Source organism: Ctenopharyngodon idella, chromosome 2 (genome assembly GCF_019924925.1).
Source record: "Ctenopharyngodon idella isolate HZGC_01 chromosome 2, HZGC01, whole genome shotgun sequence".
Classification (NCBI taxonomy): domain Eukaryota; kingdom Metazoa; phylum Chordata; class Actinopteri; order Cypriniformes; family Xenocyprididae; genus Ctenopharyngodon; species Ctenopharyngodon idella.
In genome coordinates this window covers 11,006,347-11,025,229 of record NC_067221.1, presented here as the reverse complement: position 1 = coordinate 11,025,229, position 18,883 = coordinate 11,006,347, and the positions used below count along the sequence as shown (strand labels likewise).

Here is an 18,883-nt window from a genome sequence, read left to right as displayed (position 1 = left end):
GGCAACAAACGCCTCAGTAACAATTTTTCCTCCCTTTTTGATGTTCTTAGGAAATACTAGTACAAATATTTTCGGTGTTATTTCTAAAGTTGCATCTTGCAGAACTATAGTAATTCATTTAAATAAAAATAAAGAATATTTTAGGTGTAATTTCTCAGAAAGTTGCATCTTGCAGAACTATAGTAATAATTTAAATAAAAATAAAGAATATTTTCAGTTTAATTTCTCAGAAAATTTGAATCTCGTAGAACTATAGTAATTCATTTAAATAAAAATAAAGAATATTTTAGGTGTAATTTCTCAGAAAGTTTGAATCTCATAGAACTATAGTAATTCATTTAAAAAATAAAGAATATATTAGGTATATATATTTCTCTATATTTCTCAGAAAGCTACAACTCATAGAACTATAGTAATAATTTAAATAAAAATAAATATTATTTTCGGTTTATTTATTTAGAAAGTTTGAATCTCGTAGAAATATAGTAATTCATTTAAATAAAAATAAAGAATATTTTAGGTATATATATTTCTCTATATTTCTCAGCAAGTTACATCTCGTAGAACTATAGTATTTATTTAAATAAAAATAATTAATATTTTAGGTGTAATTTCTCAGAAAGTTGCATCTTGCAGAACTATATTGATAATTTAAATAAAAATAAATATAAATAATATTTTTGGTTTATTTTTTTCAGAAAGTTTCAATCTCGTAGAACTATAGTAATTCATTTTAATAGAAATAAAGAATATTTTCAGTTTATTTTCTCAGGAAGTTTGAATCTCGTAGAACTACAGTAATTCATTTTAAAAAATAAACAATATTTTAGGTGTAATTTCTCAGAAATCTGCATGTTGCAGAACTATAGTAATAATTTAATTAAAAATAAATAATATTTTCGGTTTATTTTTTCAGAAAGTTTGAATCTCGTAGAACTATAGTAATTCATTTAAATAAAAATAAAGAATATTTTTGGTTTAATTTCTCCGAAAATTTGAATCTCGTAGAACTATAGTAATTCATTTAAATAAAAATAAAGAATATTTTAGGTGTAATTTCTCAGAAAGTTGCATCTTGCAGAACTATAGTAATAATTTAAATAAAAATAAATAATATTTTCGTTTCTTTTTTTTTTTTAGAAAGTTTGAATCTCGTAGAACTATAGTAATTCATTTCAATAGAAATAAAGAATACTTTCTGTTTATTTTTACAGAAAGTTTGAATCTCGTAGAACTATAGTAATTCATTTAAATAAAAATAAAGAATACTTCAGGTGTAACAAACAATTTGGATTATGAAGCTATTTTACAGAAAATGCTTGTTTTTTTTTTTACAGATATCAAATTACACTCATTTGACACAACATTGTAGCTATCAAAGATGTCAGGTTTTTTTTTATTTTATTTTTTTATACATAAAAATTAAGTATAAGTTACATTTCTTTTGTAGTTCTACTAAACCTCTTCCTATAAAAAGCTGGAATCACTGACCTCTCCTCGAAGTCTGCATTCTCCTCTGCTTTAAAATCATACGAGGCTCTCCGGTTCCTCTCTTCTCTGTCTTCATTCCTAACAGTGAGACTGCAAGGTAGTAAACACATCATGATCCCAAGACACCATACAGTCAGCATTAGGAAGCTTTGGAGTAGCTTTCACCTGCTCAATGTTCAGTTAAGCACTGTAACTGGTGCTCATTATAAGCTCACAGCCAGGATGCCATGAGTTCTGCTGATTTTCAGAGCAGATGTCTTGGGATCTCTGACACCTCAGTGAAAATTACATCATACTATATACATGCACAATAAGCAAAAACAGCATTTAAGTCCTATCTGTGCAATACTCCAGGTATATTTACTGTAGTAAACATAATAGTCTTGTCACATGCAATTATTTTCCTATAATAAGGTGATTTCCTGCCATTAGTTGGGCCCAAAACTAACCTTGTTAGATAAGATCTCACATTAGCAGTGTAAAGACTGAAAAAAAAACTCCTACCAGGAGCAGCTGCAGCAACAGCACCAACAGAAGCAGCATGCGTTGGAGCCACGGTTCCCCTGGCCGGGCTGCTCGTTCTGCGCCGGTGCTGTGGTGCCCGCCACCGACTCCTGCTGCACCGACATCTGCCTCTTTCGCATCTCCATCCGCTCTGATCCCATGGGCTGCAGGAAACAGGATGCAACTGAGACGGAGCCAATACAACTGCAGCCACAGAGATCAACAGGACGAATTAATGGTTCAACAAGCAATTGTAGGGTGTAGATGTCGGAAGTTATTTTCCTCAAGTCCACTTAAACATTTTGTGGTTTCCATTGGAGAAAATAATGCTTTTAAACAAGCACACAAGAAAAACAGAGGCCGGTCAAATAAATATGCACAAAAGTGCTTTCCATTAACTGACAATGCTGGAAAATAAAAAGATGGAACGGCAATCCCAGCGGGATGCTAAATGTGCATATAGATTAGGTGAACAAGACATGTTTTAACTTGACCAGAAAACAAATGTCCTAACATGTCACAAACACTTACATGACCTAACATGTTATGTCATACTTCTCTCAAAATGCTCTAAAATTGGCCATAACTTGTGAAATTATACACCATTTTTTTGCAAAGACTTTCTAGATTTTCATGTGGAAAAAGTCATTTTTTTTATTATTATTGTTAAAAAGTTCAAACCTCTACAACTACTAACTGATAGACAGCATGTAGATGGAATAGCTTATTATCATAAGATAATTATCACATTCAGTGTTACAGTGCTTCTCATTCTGCAAACATGCTTAAGCCTACAGCACAATAAATTTAGACTTGTTGCCATGTGGGTGGGTTTTCTCTATTTCTTCAAGCTTTGGTGTCTGTACTGATTTAAACAACATGACTTTGGGGCTCAAACAAACCATGCCTTGCATGGATAACAAGGGAAGGTTATTTGAAGCAAATGTATAGGGTCCTGAATGGAGTTATCTTTATAAATGCATAGTTCTAATGATTTAGAGACTCTGGATCTATTGTTTTGATCTTGCTAATTCTTGCTGTGTTGTTCCCAAAGAATCGTGGGATCAAATTCCTCGCTTGAGCTGGAAGATGTTGGAATATTTGAGGGTAGGAGGGGGCGCAGCACGCTTTCTAGCTGCAGTCGTATCACACAGTCGCGGTGCATAAGAAATGCTCGAGCCGTGATTGATGATAATAAACACGATTAAACACACACAGACACGTATATATATATATTGGTAATTTACGAAACATTTAGTCTCTTTGATTTCACGACTGGCAAACGTTGATGATTAGACTGGCTGACAGAAAAAGCCTGATATGGTTTGCTTCATTTCACCGAAGCAGAACAGACGAAAAATGTAATATTATAGCTTTAAATGTGAACCGCATCCTTAAAGATGGGGCACACGGTGAAAATAATAAGACACCGTGCATTCTACTCTTGTGAAAAGCAAAAACGTAATGGACTAACAGCATTTCCACCGCATATCCTCGCACTGCAAAGTGCCACCATGAAGCACAGCTACAATATCTCTTTATCGCCCCGGACAACCATCGAAAAGACATTTCTGTCAAATATGACATGCCATCTTTAACAATCAAACTCAACGGTCGTTTTCTCCACAGACACCTTGTATATTTAAAAACAACTTAGGATCCCCATACTTACAATTTCACCATGTATGCCCAGAGATAAGAGATATTCTTTGCCTTGATTACATCCGTTGGCATAAGGATTTTTTAAAGACCGGCTGTTTTTGTCAATGCGCATGCGTGTCTCTCGCGAGCTGTGGCGGTGGTAGCGTAAATCCTCTGCATGTCACTGATTCATGATGCACTTACATCTAACAGTGAAATACGTCATATTTAAATATTTTCCTGCACTCTTGGAAGACTAAATGCGATTCTAACTTTAAAATGATTTATAAACCTAACTTTAAAATTATTTTTAAACCTAACGCGAAGCATTCGCATGTGGTTGGTCAAGAATAGGCGATGCAATGTCGCAAACGTCAGGTCAATGATAAATAAATATTAGCCTAATGGAGGTGGATGGCTAGGTTTAACACTGAATTTAGTGGTCATCAAATACAGACCGCCTCACATGAGATGTCCATAATGTGACTGACAGGGTTATGGTGGACCATGTGAGGAAGACCCCCACCCTAAGCACAGTAACATCACACGGAGGTTCCCTTTCTCGTCAGGAACCAGGGCTTCTTAAGCTTCACTTATGTTTGGTCGGGGTGACGTAATAGATTATGTTATAGGCTATTCTTGGATGTTATTAGTGTATCTAAATGTAATAATAATAATAATAAACATTCACCAAATTCTCCAATGGAAAACAAAATTGTTCCCTAGAAGTCAATTCTGTTAGGTCTCTTAGGTTCAAAAGGCCAAATAAATCCATTTTAAAATATTGTATAAGAAATATATGGTGTGCATTCTTGTTTACAAGTAGCCTATGAAGACTAAAGAACATTAACGTTAAACATTCTTTCAGTGTATTAAAAAAAAATCTCAGAAATTCTGGCCTGAGTCGATTTGAAATTACCCAAAGAATAATTTGTTTGTTCATTTTTAAAGGGTAAATTTTTTATACACAACCCAAATTTCACAAATTACTCTTCTCACTTTTTAACTAAAACGGCCTCACTTATTAATTTTAGGCTACTGTAAATAACCTTTTTAACTGTAAATAAAGGCGGATAGCAGAACCGCTGACTCTGTCCATGGTCCTGAATTCGCATCAACATTTTCTAGAAACCAAAAGCATACAAATACTCCTCGTGCAATAATAGTAACTCATTACGTTGTAAGTTTGAGGACATTACCGGCTGATCCTGATGAAAACATTTATGACTTTAACCCAACAACATGACGTGTTCATTTGCTGACATATTTAGCAATCGCATACAGTCGTGATTACCATCGTTGCTGGTCTATTGCCTTTTATTGGGATATTACTGACATCTGCTGGAGCTGTGCTAGCAACTGCTGGAAGAACAAATGTGTGTAAGGTACAAAGACAAACCTGCGGTATCAGAAATGTCGCATTCAAAGCGGATGGTGTGCGATTCAATTAATTCATATCCATCGGAAATGTTTAGAAACGTGAAACTATAGATCTGTGCCTTTCCCATATATAGTATATCATATAGTATATATATAGTAGGCTAATGACATCCGACCACTGTGTGGGAAAAAGAGTGGGAAAGGCACAGCTCAATGTAAACGCTAGGTGGTAGTGTTTGAGCGCTTGTATAGGTCTATACGTTTCCTCAAATATAATTTTACTGTGTTTATTGGCTAGGCCTGCATATCATTTGCATCACGAAATGCCATGAAATATGTTAATTCTTTTAGTTTGCTCCATAGATTTACTGGCTGTTTTTGAAAGAACGTTGGAAAACTGGCAATGAAATTGCAGGGCAATATGTTCAAAACAGTCTTAGACTAAATATAAAGCTTTTTTTCTACCTCTCACCACATTCAGAAACAGAGAATGACAGGCCAAACAAGCACCAAGAACATTATCTTACAGTGTGTTCCAGCACTTTCCAAAAATGCAAACACTGGCTCAGGCTGTTGTATCCATGACAGATGAAAAGTTTTAATGCTTTAACAAACATTAGGTATTTGGAATATGTGTGTGTGTGTGTGTGTGTGTGTGTGTGTGTGTGTGTGTGTGCGTGTGTTATGCAAACAGTAGCCTTCCTAATGAAAATCAAAATGTATAAGAGAACATATAACTGCTTATTTAAAATGTGATTAAAGGGTTAGTTCACCCAAAAATGAAATTTCTTTCATTAATTACTCACCCTCATGTTGTTCCAAACCCGTAAGACCTTTGTTCATCTTTGGAACACAAATTAAGATATTTTTGATGAAATCCAAGGGTTTCTGAACCAAACATAGGCAGCAACGTCATTGCACCTTTTGAGGTGCAGAAAGGTATTAAAGACATCGTTAAAACAGTTCATGTGACTACAGTGGTTCAACCTTAATGTTATGAAGTGACGAGAATACTTTTTGTGCGCAAAAACAAAACAAAAATAACAACTTTATTCAACTAATTCTTCTCTTCCCTGTCAGTCTCCTACACAGTTGACGTAGTGAACACAGTTCAGCGCATCCGTGTTCTACGTCAGAACGTCAACACATTATTGGCCGGCTCCTGAGTCAGCATCACACACATGCGTCGTGCTGCTCATGTGAACAGCGTCGCCCAATACTAAGCCGATGTTCGGACGTAAACAAACACGGAATCTCTGCACTTCGTTTACTACATCAACAGTGTAGGAGACTGACATAGAAGAGAAGAAAGTGCTGAATAAAGTCATTATTTTTGTTTTGTTTTTGCGCACAAAAAGTATTCTCGTCACTTCATAATATTAAGGTTGAACCACTGCAGTCACATGGACTATTTTAACGATGTCTTTAATATCTTTCTGGACCTTGAAAGGTGCAATGACGTTGCTGCCTACGTGTGGTACAGAAATCCTCGGATTTCATCAAAAATATCTTAATTTGTGTTCTGAAGATGAACGAAAGTCTTACGGGTTTGGAACGAAATGTCATTTTTGGGGAAAATAACCCTTTAATTGAGGCATTGATAAAGCAGTTAAACTCTTTGTATGTATCAAGAGTGTATGCATTCTCTCATTTGACTGTTTTTTAGACCAGCATTCAGTGACAGTATAGGTTTCTTTAGTTCCCATACATATTCTTATGAAAAGTGAAAGGTCTGTTCTGAAATACATTTGCGTCTAAAACCAATACCTTATTGCCAATAGTGGTGCAGAACTGTTCGTTCTGACCTTTGAAACAGAAAGGTCAGGAAAAACAGAAAGCGAGAACTCTCTAGGAGAGGAGAAGCTGGTTTAAGGTTCATGCCATTTTTGAATTGATCTCCATGAAGGTCATTAGAGTTACTCTTATGTGAATTTTAGACATTCATTAAAAAATACACCAGATGTCCACTGCTGTAAGTTTCAAGGCAAGTCAGGTCTATTATATCAAACTGTCTATGAAATCATCTAACAAAGAGCTTTTTAATCTTAAAATTAAAAGTTAATAGAAAGTGTTTCATTAAATGAGAAAAAGATGAAACTATCGTTTTTCCTCTGACATCATTAAGTAACTAAAAGAGACTGTCCAATTTCCATCCAACATGCTGAAGATGTCAGAGGGCAACTGTGTAGAGCTCAGTCTAGAAAAACCAGTCACATTTACTCAGGTATTTCACAATGATGAATGCAATAGGTCATACAATCAGTACCGCCAATTCAGAAAAAATTGACCTTTTTTTCTTCAGGTATCCTGTATAGTCTATCACCAAAAGCTTAAGCACAAAACACTTCTAAAAAATAAATTGATTTTGCATATCTGCAGTGTACCTGTTGTGTCTGAATGCTGAAACTGAGAAACAACTTGTATTTATTGCAACAACATAAGATCTATTTAGGTATAGTTCACCTAAAATTAAAAAATCTGTCATCATTTACTCACTTATTCTAAACCTGTATGATTTTTTTTTTTTTTTTTTTTTTTGTCTAGCCTATACAAAGTTTCTGGGGTCCAGTGTTGTTTTGGACCTCACTGACTGTCATTGTATGAACAAAAACCATTAAAACCTTTTTTAAAAACCTTTTTTGTGTTTGTGTTCCACAGAAGAAGAAGGAGAAGAATATGAAAGACATAGGTTTGGAACACCATGAGGTGAGTAATATGTACAGTACATATATATATATATATATATATATATATATATATATATATTGTTTTTTTTTTTTTGGTGAACAATCACTTGAAGCGAAAAAGCATGACATCAGTGTAATACTTTAGAAAACTGAAGACACAGATTGCAGAGCCATAATCCTATATAGAAACAAGTTTTATACACACACATTCAAGGAAGTCTGTTTTTTTCTTTTCTTTTTTCCTATTTAGTTCAATGAAATCACTATAGTATAGTAGCATAACTACTGATATTAAATTTTACCTGACCTTATGTAGCCCCGCCCTTTTTCAGCGCTGCGCTTGTTGTGTTCTGTCTTCGTGTTTCTACAGTGTAAAGGTAAGATCTTACGATTTATGAACGAATCACTCGTTTTAAAATCTTCCCAGTCTACTGAGATTTCGTTATGACCTCCACTTCAAACATTACAATGCTCATGAAAACTTTCATTAACTCTACAATAAGTAAATGCACTTCACCAGCTACTCTTTGACAGTGACGCCATAGAAATATACAGAGCTACCGCAAAAATGGAAGTTCAAAGACAAACTTCTAAAGATGGCTGCGCGCTTGTTTCTCTGGTGCATAAGGTCTATAGCCCGAGGAAAGCTGGACCCCTGGTGTATAGCCTGGTTTCTGACAAGGTATTTTTCTTCATTATACAGCATCAAATGGAGTTTTTCATTCCTTGTCACAGTTGCCTTTGGCTTGCACACTAGGGGACTGAATATAAAAGTATTATGGTATGACTTTCAATTAACTTCTTTGCTGAATTGCTTAGGGGTGTGTGATATGACTAAAAACTTAAAGGGGCAGTTCACCCAAAAATGAGAATTCTGTCAAGCACTGAACGTAAACAGTGAGAGCATGTGTCGTGCTGCTCACGTGAACAGCGTCGGACAATACTGAGCCGGCGTTCTGATGTAGAACCTGGAAGCGCTGAACGTAAACACCATAGGAGAATGACACAGAAGAGAAGATACTGTTAAATAAAGTTGTTAATTTTGTTTTGTTTTTGCGCACTTCATAAAATTAAGGTTGAACCACTGTAGTCAGATCGACTATTTTAATGATGTATTTAGTACCTTTCTAGACTTTGTAAATAGTAGTTAAATTGCTGTCTATGGAGAAGTCATATACCTCTCAGATTTCATCAAAATATCTTAATTTATGGTTCGAAGATGAACGAAGGTCTTACAGGTGTGGAACGACATGAGGGTGAGTAATAAATGACAGAATTTTCATTTTTGGGTGAACTAACCCTTTAAACCCTAGTATGCGTCATTTTAAATATGGCAGTGATACACATCACATAATAATTACATTTGTCACTACACAAAAACTGTATAAATTAAAACCAAAATTCATAATTCTTAATATCTCAGTAAGCAACTTTAATTACTAATTTATGTACAGTATACTCACATAAAGTGATAAACAGTATACAACAGCAAATCTCAACTTGTTTATTGTTTTTGACAAAAGTTATTGTCAAATGTAAACTATCCTATTGCCCAGTTAAACAAGGTATTATAAACATTGACATTATGGTTTTCTGAAAAGCTGCTATACAACTAAAATTAGCTTGAGTATACATAATTACTCCTCCAGTTCTAAATATAAACTGTCAAAGTGTGTAAATTTGATAATAAACCAATAGACTTGATGTGTCTGATCGTGTTGGTGTGAAGCAATTCCTACAAAACACGATGTGTTACATATGTGCTGCACCTACTTCATTATGCAACCATTTGGTCAAATACTCTTAATCCCTATTCAGACAGGAAGGCTTCTAGAAATAACCTGATCACATCAAACAGAGCTGCCTCCACAGATAATAAATAACCACTGATTTAAAGCCTATGGACATGGAAAGCCTTATAGGAATCTGTTCTAGCTGTCAGGAATAATAAAATGTTTTTTGTAATGATCTTCTGGCTCATGAATGGCAAAATTTTAATAATTAATAAGTGCTGACACCAGAGAGGTTGGTCCATACCCTGACGTACCTGAATGTATATGGGATCCTTTGATCTGTCCTCCGTGTTTTCATTCTCGTCTTCATTTTCATAACTTCCTGTCGCTAAGTAACCCTCGTCGTGCCGACAGGCCAAGAGAAGATGCCGTAGCTGCCCCCACATCAAGTAGGGAGAAAGCCGTACACTCTGTACCACAGAAGAGGGCCAGACCTCCCACTTCAAGATGATTCTGTTACATGGCATTCCTCACCTAAAGCTTTTCCATGTTGTCAAGGAACTAACATGTTCACAAAGACCCAAAGCCATGGGGTGTCTCTTGATCCATGGCAGTTTCACATCTCTGGTCAGCAGGAACCTAACAAAAGACACTTAAACGGAAGACAACAAATCAGAACAGCACTTGGTTAACAGGGTAGAAAAGGGATTACACTTGTGCATGTCCCATCGAGTCTGATCCCCTAGTGGTTTAGTGCACTTCAAAGGCTTAGGACAGATTAAACACAGGATGTGTGTCGTTCACAGCCATGTCTGTGTGGTGTAAGCAATGTTTGGAAAACAACAGATGCATTTTTAGAGTTCAATGTGTAAGACCTTCACCAGTCAAATGTGGTTGACTTTAATACTCTCTTTCATTCACTTCTATGCACTAAAAGTGTGATTTCTAGACTTGTAAATTAATATATTTTTATAAAGAATGTACGTTCTATAGTTACAACAAGCTATTTTATCAGGTTTGTTAGTGGTGTATGTTCAATTATATTCAAATTTATTACATTTATTCTTTTGATTAATGTCTTTTATTTATTATATTATTTATTCTTATTAATCTCTTTTTTATGAATTCTAGTCATTTATAGCTATGTATTCATTTAATCATCATTAATCATTATATTCCTTATGTTGCATTAATATTCTTTTACATGTTACTGATTTCTTTAATCATTTATATATTTTCTACTATATTCTCTGAGATGTTTGCTTATTTCCAAATGTGAGATATTTGGTGTCTCTTCTGTGCTGTAAGATCGAGTGGGTGTATCTTCTTCCATCAGAAATGATTACGTGATGTACTTTTGTATCAAAATATGTCTTTTTCCATCTCTGCAGACATGAGATAATGAGAGATTTGCCATATTCTCTTAAAGGTCTTAAAGGTGTCAAAACCACAGCAATTTGACGAGTCACGCCGACCCAGCCGTTACACCAACTATGGCATAATAGATAAGTCTGTTTGACCTTTTCTTATCAGACCAAAACAAGTCTCCTGCATTAAGGGCTGGGCGGTATATCGAGTTTGTACGATATATCGATATGTTTTTTGTATACGATACGGAATGAGGCAAAACCGTTTATATCGATATACAGTAGTATACGAGCGCATCTGAAACATAGCGGTGGATGTCGCAAAGTGTAGCTGCGGTGAAAAAATATATACGTTTATGGGAAAATTATGGGAAAAAGCATAATACAATTTGCCCTGTCAGATGCTTTGAGTCTGACAGATTCGTGTGCTGACAGATAGGCCTACTTGCGCTGTTTAATGCGTTTGTGATGTGGTGTTTTCCTCAGCGCCTAACTTACATTTCACAGGTATATTCTCCATCTGTAAATGGTAGAAAGTCATACAAATATTTCCATTTTGCTCTCAGGAGTGGGTGAGCCTTCTGCTAGCGAATCTCTTCTAAACTTTATAGACTTCCGTGAACGAGCGCCACCGCGCGCATTCGCGCCAAACTGACGGAGCGCAATAGAATATACATTTTGCTAAAATGTTTGTTGTTGAACAATAAATATGCCATATGTAGAATTTTTAATGTACAAATAAGTGTATTTTTATAATAGCAGTAACTGTATAGCCTATACCCAGCAAGCAATTTTATGTCTAAAAGACGTCTGGGCTAGCCGTCAAAACACAGCCCTGACCTCTAGGCTAAAACGAGGCAAAATTTGGGCTGTCAGTGAAAATCTAATGGACGTCTAACCATAACCCAAGAGTAGACTAGTCATCAATCAGACCGCTATTGAACGACTACATATTTATGTCTAATAGACAGTGAATATGGGTCTAGGCTAAAACAAGGTTTAATTTGGGCTGTCAGTGAAAATTTAGGCTAATAGACGTCTAACCTAAATATACAGCTAATGAATGACTACATCTATACGTGTAATAGACAACAAAATAATGGCTAAAAGATTCTTTTCACTTAAATATAAGTGTTCTCATAAATGACAATCCATTCAAACAAATTAAATATAAAGGTTTTATTTAGAAAAAGAACTCAAGATAATACAAAATGAAAAAGAAATAAAAAATAAACTTTTACAAATACAATACTTTTTTTTTTTTTTTTTTTTTTAATATGAAACATTTTACAACTTTACAAAAAATGACAAAAAAGTTAAGTAAAAAAGGTTATAAAATAATCTGATTAATTGTTGGTTTTATTTCCATAGCATTCTTTAACTCAAACTCTGTTGCCGTTGGAAAGTTCATCTGCCAAATAAGAAAAAAAATGCATGAGAAAAGCATTGTTGACATAAGGGAGTCATTCTCTTTTGTTTGGATGCACACTAGGGTTGGGCAATATAGTTTTTAGGAATATATGGATATATTTTTCAAAGCAATATAGATTGAGACTATATAATTTATATCAGTATAGCCTGATGTCACATTAAAAGAATTTATTCAACCAGTTCTTAAAAAAAAAAAGAAAGAAAAAAAAAAAAGATAAACATTGTGTATCACCATTCAGCCTAAAAACAGAGATAAGTTGTCTGGTCAATGTTAGCATGCACACACATACCTCTAATGACCGAAAACAATGCAGTGTTCTCAAAAGCCTCCTTCTGCAGTGGACCACCCCCCTTCATATTGAATTTTGACAAAAAGGAATTTTTTAAAACCCTAAAATATAATACAATTTAAGGTGGTTAACAGTTGCAGACAAAGACTGACATTTAAAAAATGACCAGTACAGGAAATCTTTTTTTAAATTTCTGATTTGCATTGTGACCACATGGAAGTACATTTCTGATATTTTGCTACGTTATGAACCATCCAGACCTCTCAGGTCATCTGAGGCAGATCTGCTTTCTATCCCTAGAGTCAAAACTATGGTGAAGCAGCATTCACCATATATCTGGAACAAACTCCAAGAAAACTGCAGGTCTGTTGCAACTAGGGCTGTAGTCAAGTCCACTTTGTCAATTTGACGTCCACTCAATGATGTCCTATTGATGTCGAAAAAAACCTTATCAAATTGACATAAATTTTTTGACATCAATTTGACGTCCACACACTGATGTCCAATTGATGTAAAAAAAACCAAACAAAAAAAAAACATCAAATTGACGTCAATTTTTTGACGTTCACACACTGATGTCCAATTGATGTAGAAAAAAAACCCATCAAATTGATGTCAATTTTTTGACGTCAATTTGACGTCCACTCACTGATGTCCTATTGATGTCGAAAAAAACCTTATAAAATTGACGTCAATTTTATGATGTCAATTTGACGTCCACACACTGATGTCCAATTGATGTCGAAAAAAAAAACGTCAAATTGACGACAAACACACTGATGTCCAATTGATGTTGAAAAAAAACCATCAAATTGACGTCAATTTGACGTCCACACACAGATGTCCAATTGATGTAAAAAAAAAAACCATCAAATTGATGTAAATTTTTTGACGTCCACACACTGATGTCCAATTGATGTCGAAAAAAAAAACGTCAATTTGACGTCCACACACTGATGTCCAATTGATGTAAAAAAAACAAACATCAAATTGACGTCAATTTTTTGACGTCAATTTGACGTCCACACACTGATGTCCAATTGATGTAAAAAAAATCAAACTGACGTCAATTTGACGTCCACTCACTGATGTCCTATTGATGTCGAAAAAAACCCCATCAAATTGACGTCAATTTTTTGACATCAATTTGACGTCCACACACAGATGTCCAATTGATGTAAAAAAAACCCCATCAAATTGATGTAACTTTTTTGACGTCCACACACTGATGTCCAATTGATGTCGAAAAAAACCCCGTCAATTTGACGTCCATACACTGATGTCCAATTGATGTAAAAAAACAAACAAACATCAAATTGACGTCAATTCTTTGACGTCAATTTGACATCCACACACTGATGTCCAATTGATGTCGAAAAAAAACCCGTCAATTTGACGTCCATACACTGATGTCCAATTGATGTAAAAAAACAAACAAACATCAAATTGACGTCAATTCTTTGACGTCAATTTGACTTCCACACACTGATGTCCAATTGATGTAAAAAAAAAAATCAAATTGAAGTCAATTTTTTGACATCAATTTGACGTCCACTCACTGATGTCCAATTGATGTCGGAAAAAAACCCATCAAATTGACGTCAATTTGACGTCCACTCACTGATGTCCTATTGATGTCGAAAAAAAACCTATCAAATTGACGTCAATTTTTTGACATCAATTTGACATCCACACACTGATGTCCAATTGATGTAAAAAAAAAAAATCAAATTGACGTCAATTTGACGTCCACTCACTGATGTCCTATTGATGTCGAAAAAACCCTATCAAATTGACGTCAATTTTTTGACATCAATTTGACGTCCACACACTGATGTCCAATTGATGTAAAAAAAATCTAATTGACGTCAATTTGACGTCCACTCACTGATGTCCTATTGATGTCGAAAAAAACCCCATCAAATTGACGTCAATTTTTTGACATCAATTTGACGTCCACACACAGATGTCCAATTGATGTAAAAAAAACCCCATCAAATTGATGTAAATTTTTTGACGTCCACACACTGATGTCCAATTGATGTCGAAAAAAAACGTCAATTTGACGTCCACACACAGATGTCCAATTGATGTAAAAAAAACCCCATCAAATTGATGTAACTTTTTTGACGTCCACACACTGATGTCCAATTGATGTCGAAAAAAAAAACTGTCAATTTGACGTCCACACACTGATGTCCAATTGATGTAAAAAAACAAACAAACATCAAATTGACGTCAATTCTTTGACGTCAATTTGACATCCACACACTGATGTCCAATTGATGTCGAAAAAAAACCCCGTCAAATTGACGTCAATTTTTTGACGTCAATTTGACTTCCACACACTGATGTCCAATTGATGTAAAAAAAAAAATCAAATTGACGTCAATTTTTTGACATCAATTTGACGTCCACTCACTGATGTCCAATTGATGTCGGAAAAAAACCCATCAAATTGACGTCAATTTTTTGATGTCAATTTGACGTCCACACACTGATGTCCTATTGATGTCGAAAAAACCCTATCAAATTGACGTCAATTTTTTGACATCAATTTGACGTCCACACACTGATGTCCAATTAGTGTTGAAAAAAAACATCAAATTGACGTCAAATTTTTGACGTCCACACACTGATGTCCAATTGATGTCGAAAAAAACCCATCAAATTGACGTCAATTTTTTGATGTCAATTTGACGTCCACACACTGATGTCCAATTGATGTCGAAAAAAATAACATCAAATTGACATCAAATTGACGTCAATTTGACGTCCACACACTGATGTCCAATTGATGTCGAAAAAAATAACATCAAATTGACATCAAATTGACGTCCACACACTGATGTCCAAAACTGTTAGTTCTTTTAAATCAAGGCTAAAGACTTTACTGTTTGCCACTGCCTTTTATTGATTGGAATAATTATTATTTTATTACACTGCACTGTAACTTCTACTCTCCTGTTTTATCTTGTTTTTGTTTTCTATTTAGCTCTAGTTTTCAAATGTCTTCTTATATTGTCTTTTTATATTGACCTATGTTGCTGTTATGTTTTATGTAAAGCACTTTGAATTGCCTTGTTGTTGAAATGTGCTAAACAAAATAAACTTGCCTTACCAAATCCAAAACTCATATTTTCATATCATAATGATCTAAAGATTAAAAAATATATGTGGCTTTCATAACAACTAATAATAGGCTGAACAGGTTTCATGTTTATTCCCTTGTATTTAGATAATTAGAGAGTTTAAGGGCAAAAGGAAACACGCATGTTAATCTAACTACAACATGTTTTACTATATGAAAAATACCGAGATATGATTTTTTGCCCATAGCGCCCAGCCCTAATATATATATATATATATATATATATATATATATATGTGTGTGTGTGTGTGTGTGTGTGTATATATATATATATATATCTTTTTTTTTTAGCTCTTATTTTGTTCTTCACTTCTGCTTCTTCTTTTCAACCTCTCCTTTAGTACTGCAAATAGATACAATACTTTGGAATTTATTATAAACTAGAATAAGATAAATCTTATTTTTGTTTAAACTTTATTTGCTATTACAATTTTAATATTTATTGTTATAGTCTCAATTTTACATTTTAATAAAATGTGTTATTCCTTATTCAATGGCTATATTAAATGAAATAGGGTCATTTATTTACAGAAGTATAGCTATATGTCATCATACCTCGAATCAAATTAAGTCGCAGCTTTGTGTTCACACACAAGCTGCTGAGCGCGAAACAAATTCCAGCGCGATAACATGTAGGCTAACTAAACCAAACATTTAATATTTGACAGCTGTTTTATGATAGAAATGTTAAACGACCGACAAAAATAATCAGTGATGCAAACTAATAAACTTTTTGTTCAATTTCTCCATTTTGAATTGAAAATGTCTATAATTTGTGAATGATTCATGTAGGCTAATGTAACGTAATTCGTAACTGTCAATGTGACGAGACAAGAAATTTTAACCAAGCCTTTTTCATCATATTAGGCACAAGATTAATCAAGAATTCAAGATTCAGAAAATGTGCACATTTATTATTAAAATGTGCACATTTTCTGAATTAATTGAATAACCTATCCCTTCGGTTTCACAGACTTCACAGGCTTAAGCTAGGCCTAGACTAAAATGCATGTTTGAGCTGTTTTAACTGAAAGTAACTTGCTCTGACATATCTTAAAATATGTTAGAGCCATTGTTTTGTCTCAAGATGCACACCAGTAATGTTTTTTTTTTTTTCTTTTTCTAGTGTACATTTATAAAAGCTACTTAAATATCTTAATTGATCTAAGGTTTAATCCTGACTTAGGCTTAACTGTCTGTGAAACCGGGTCTTAGTTACCTAAGTTTCCTGGTAGGCAGCCTTTAGTAAATTAACTTGTCTAAAACAAAATGGTTCATAAAACAGTTGACCCCGGCTATGGTTAGGCTATGCTTTCTTCACTGACAGGGAAGGGAGGAGATACAGCAAACTTTTTTGCTCCCGAACCCCGCTATCAAACTCAGTTTTGGGACCTCGGTAGGCCTATTATAAAACCCTGCGTACGGCCCTGGAGACAAATGATTCGAGTCACTGGAGTGAATCAAATTACTCCTCACCACTGAAATGACTCTTTAAAGGGTTAATTCGTTGGCCCGCTCACATGACAGCATCACGTGACATTGATCCCGTGACGTCTTGTAGCAATTTGACAGCAAAAGGCAGCAGGTACGTGAAGTCAAATATATTTCTAATATTTCTACTAGAAATATTGCTTATCGGGTTTACAAATAAGTACTTGATAGCTGTGTAGCAACGTCTTATTGAACATAGACGCAAGGCGTTACAAATCAAACCCGCTGTTTTCTTGCATTAGCAGTTGTCAGTGGCTCTGTCCATTCAGTAGTTGTTTTGTTTAGAAGACATGTAACAAATAGGATCATATTATTTCGAAATGCCGTGTCCAAACCATCGACAAATGTAGTTAATCTCATTTACATTTTAAAAAGAAGTTGTAATTCGCGTTTTTACCCGTTCAACCTTAGCTAGCTGTTACACGACCCCTACTACGATGCTAAATCATTTTTATAATCTGTATTAACAACACACCGTCCCTTTTGCGCAGTATTCGCATGTAATATTTATTCAACATTTTTTTTAGCCTTGTTATCTATGTTTCTAACATCTTTTCGAGCGGTATGAGTACAGATGCTGCAGTATTTTTCATGGTGGCCTTTCTAGGGATAGCACATCACGATTTGATATTGTGTTCAGTTTTAAGGTCCTAATACATAAGAACTCAAGATGGATATCCGAGGGGCAGTGGATGCTGCCGTCCCTACCAACATCATCGCAGCCAAGGCCGCAGAGGTTCGAGCAAACAAGGTCAACTGGCAGTCCTACCTCCAGTGAGTACATCTGAATATCACTTCTGCTTCTGTCCTTCTCTCCTTGACAATTGATTCTGAAATCTGAAAGAATTTTTAGGCCTCATAGGAAACTGTCACAACATACTGAGCTTTTGTCACCATGAAATCAAAATTCTTGAATGTTTTTTAAATAGAATATTTCAGTATTTATTATAAATCATTAATCTGTACATATAATTATTATTTATAAAATTCATGTGCCCTCTTTAATCAGAATAACTTCTCCTTCCCTCTTGTAACAACATCTCTTCTCTGATGAGGGACAACCTGTCACAGCAATAGCAAACCACAATCCAATCAACTCCCTATAGACAAAATCAACTTCCACCCTACATTTTTTCTTGTTTGAGAATACATTTAACTTGAATATATGTCACAATAAGGTCAAAAAGACTATTGCAACTTTCGTTTTATGCCGACTTTAGTTTAAACCTTCTTTATGGAGTCCCTAATAAAGTAAAAACAGACTTGTTTCATTCATGAATGATTGTTTTAACAAATCTAAACTTTGAAGCCTATGATGCCTAAAATGCTGTCTGTGTAGTCAGTTCACTAGTTTTTATTACTCTGTCTATGAAACAAGAATAAAACATCTTAGGTTCATTCTTTGACACAAATAAAATGGGCTTTGCATGTTTGCTAAAATTTTCTTTTGTGTAATACTTCTCTAAAACAGGAACAAGGTCTAGATCCTTGAAGGAAACTGTGTTTGTGTCATTGTCTTGTGACAGTTATAATGGAGGGTGTGTGTGTGTGTGTGTGTGTGTGTGGGTGGGTGTGGGGCTGTCTGTTTCTGACATTGAATGTTTTAAGACTTGTCACTTTGCATATGCATAGTCCTCCCTTAATGTTATTTACCAACTAAGCCAAAAGTTTGTTTTTTTTTTTACCCATGAAGATATTTATAAAAAAAGTTTACTCT

General features: G+C 34.6%; 2 protein-coding genes across 6 annotated transcripts in view; one reads left to right on the top strand and one right to left on the bottom strand.

The window, feature by feature from the left end:
• rgs20 (regulator of G protein signaling 20) overlaps positions 1-10,028 on the bottom strand; it is a 192,292-nt gene extending 182,264 nt beyond the window's left edge. For 2 of the 4 annotated variants that reach the window (XR_007928099.1, XM_051883291.1), the window contains exons 1-3: positions 3,668-3,820; positions 1,996-2,159; positions 1,492-1,581 (exon numbers count right to left, since the gene is read on the bottom strand). Coding sequence is in view for 3 of the 4 variants with exons in the window: in XM_051883291.1 (XP_051739251.1) it covers positions 1,492-1,581; positions 1,996-2,159; positions 3,668-3,769 (356 nt within the window). In the remaining variant the exon portion in view is untranslated. Of the gene's footprint in view, positions 1-1,491; positions 1,582-1,995; positions 2,160-3,667; positions 3,821-9,750 lie in introns of those variants that run through there. The other 2 variants (XM_051883312.1, XM_051883303.1) reach the window with 2 other exon arrangements.
• Positions 10,029-17,095: 7,067 nt separating this feature from the next.
• Positions 17,096-18,883, top strand: part of atp6v1h (ATPase H+ transporting V1 subunit H) — a 45,730-nt gene continuing 43,942 nt past the window's right edge. For both annotated transcript variants that reach the window (XM_051917998.1, XM_051917993.1), the window contains exons 1-2: positions 17,096-17,260; positions 17,807-17,940. In XM_051917998.1, coding sequence (XP_051773958.1) covers positions 17,837-17,940 — 104 coding nt within the window. In that variant the 5' untranslated portion in view covers positions 17,096-17,260; positions 17,807-17,836. The remainder of the gene's footprint in view (positions 17,261-17,806; positions 17,941-18,883) is intronic.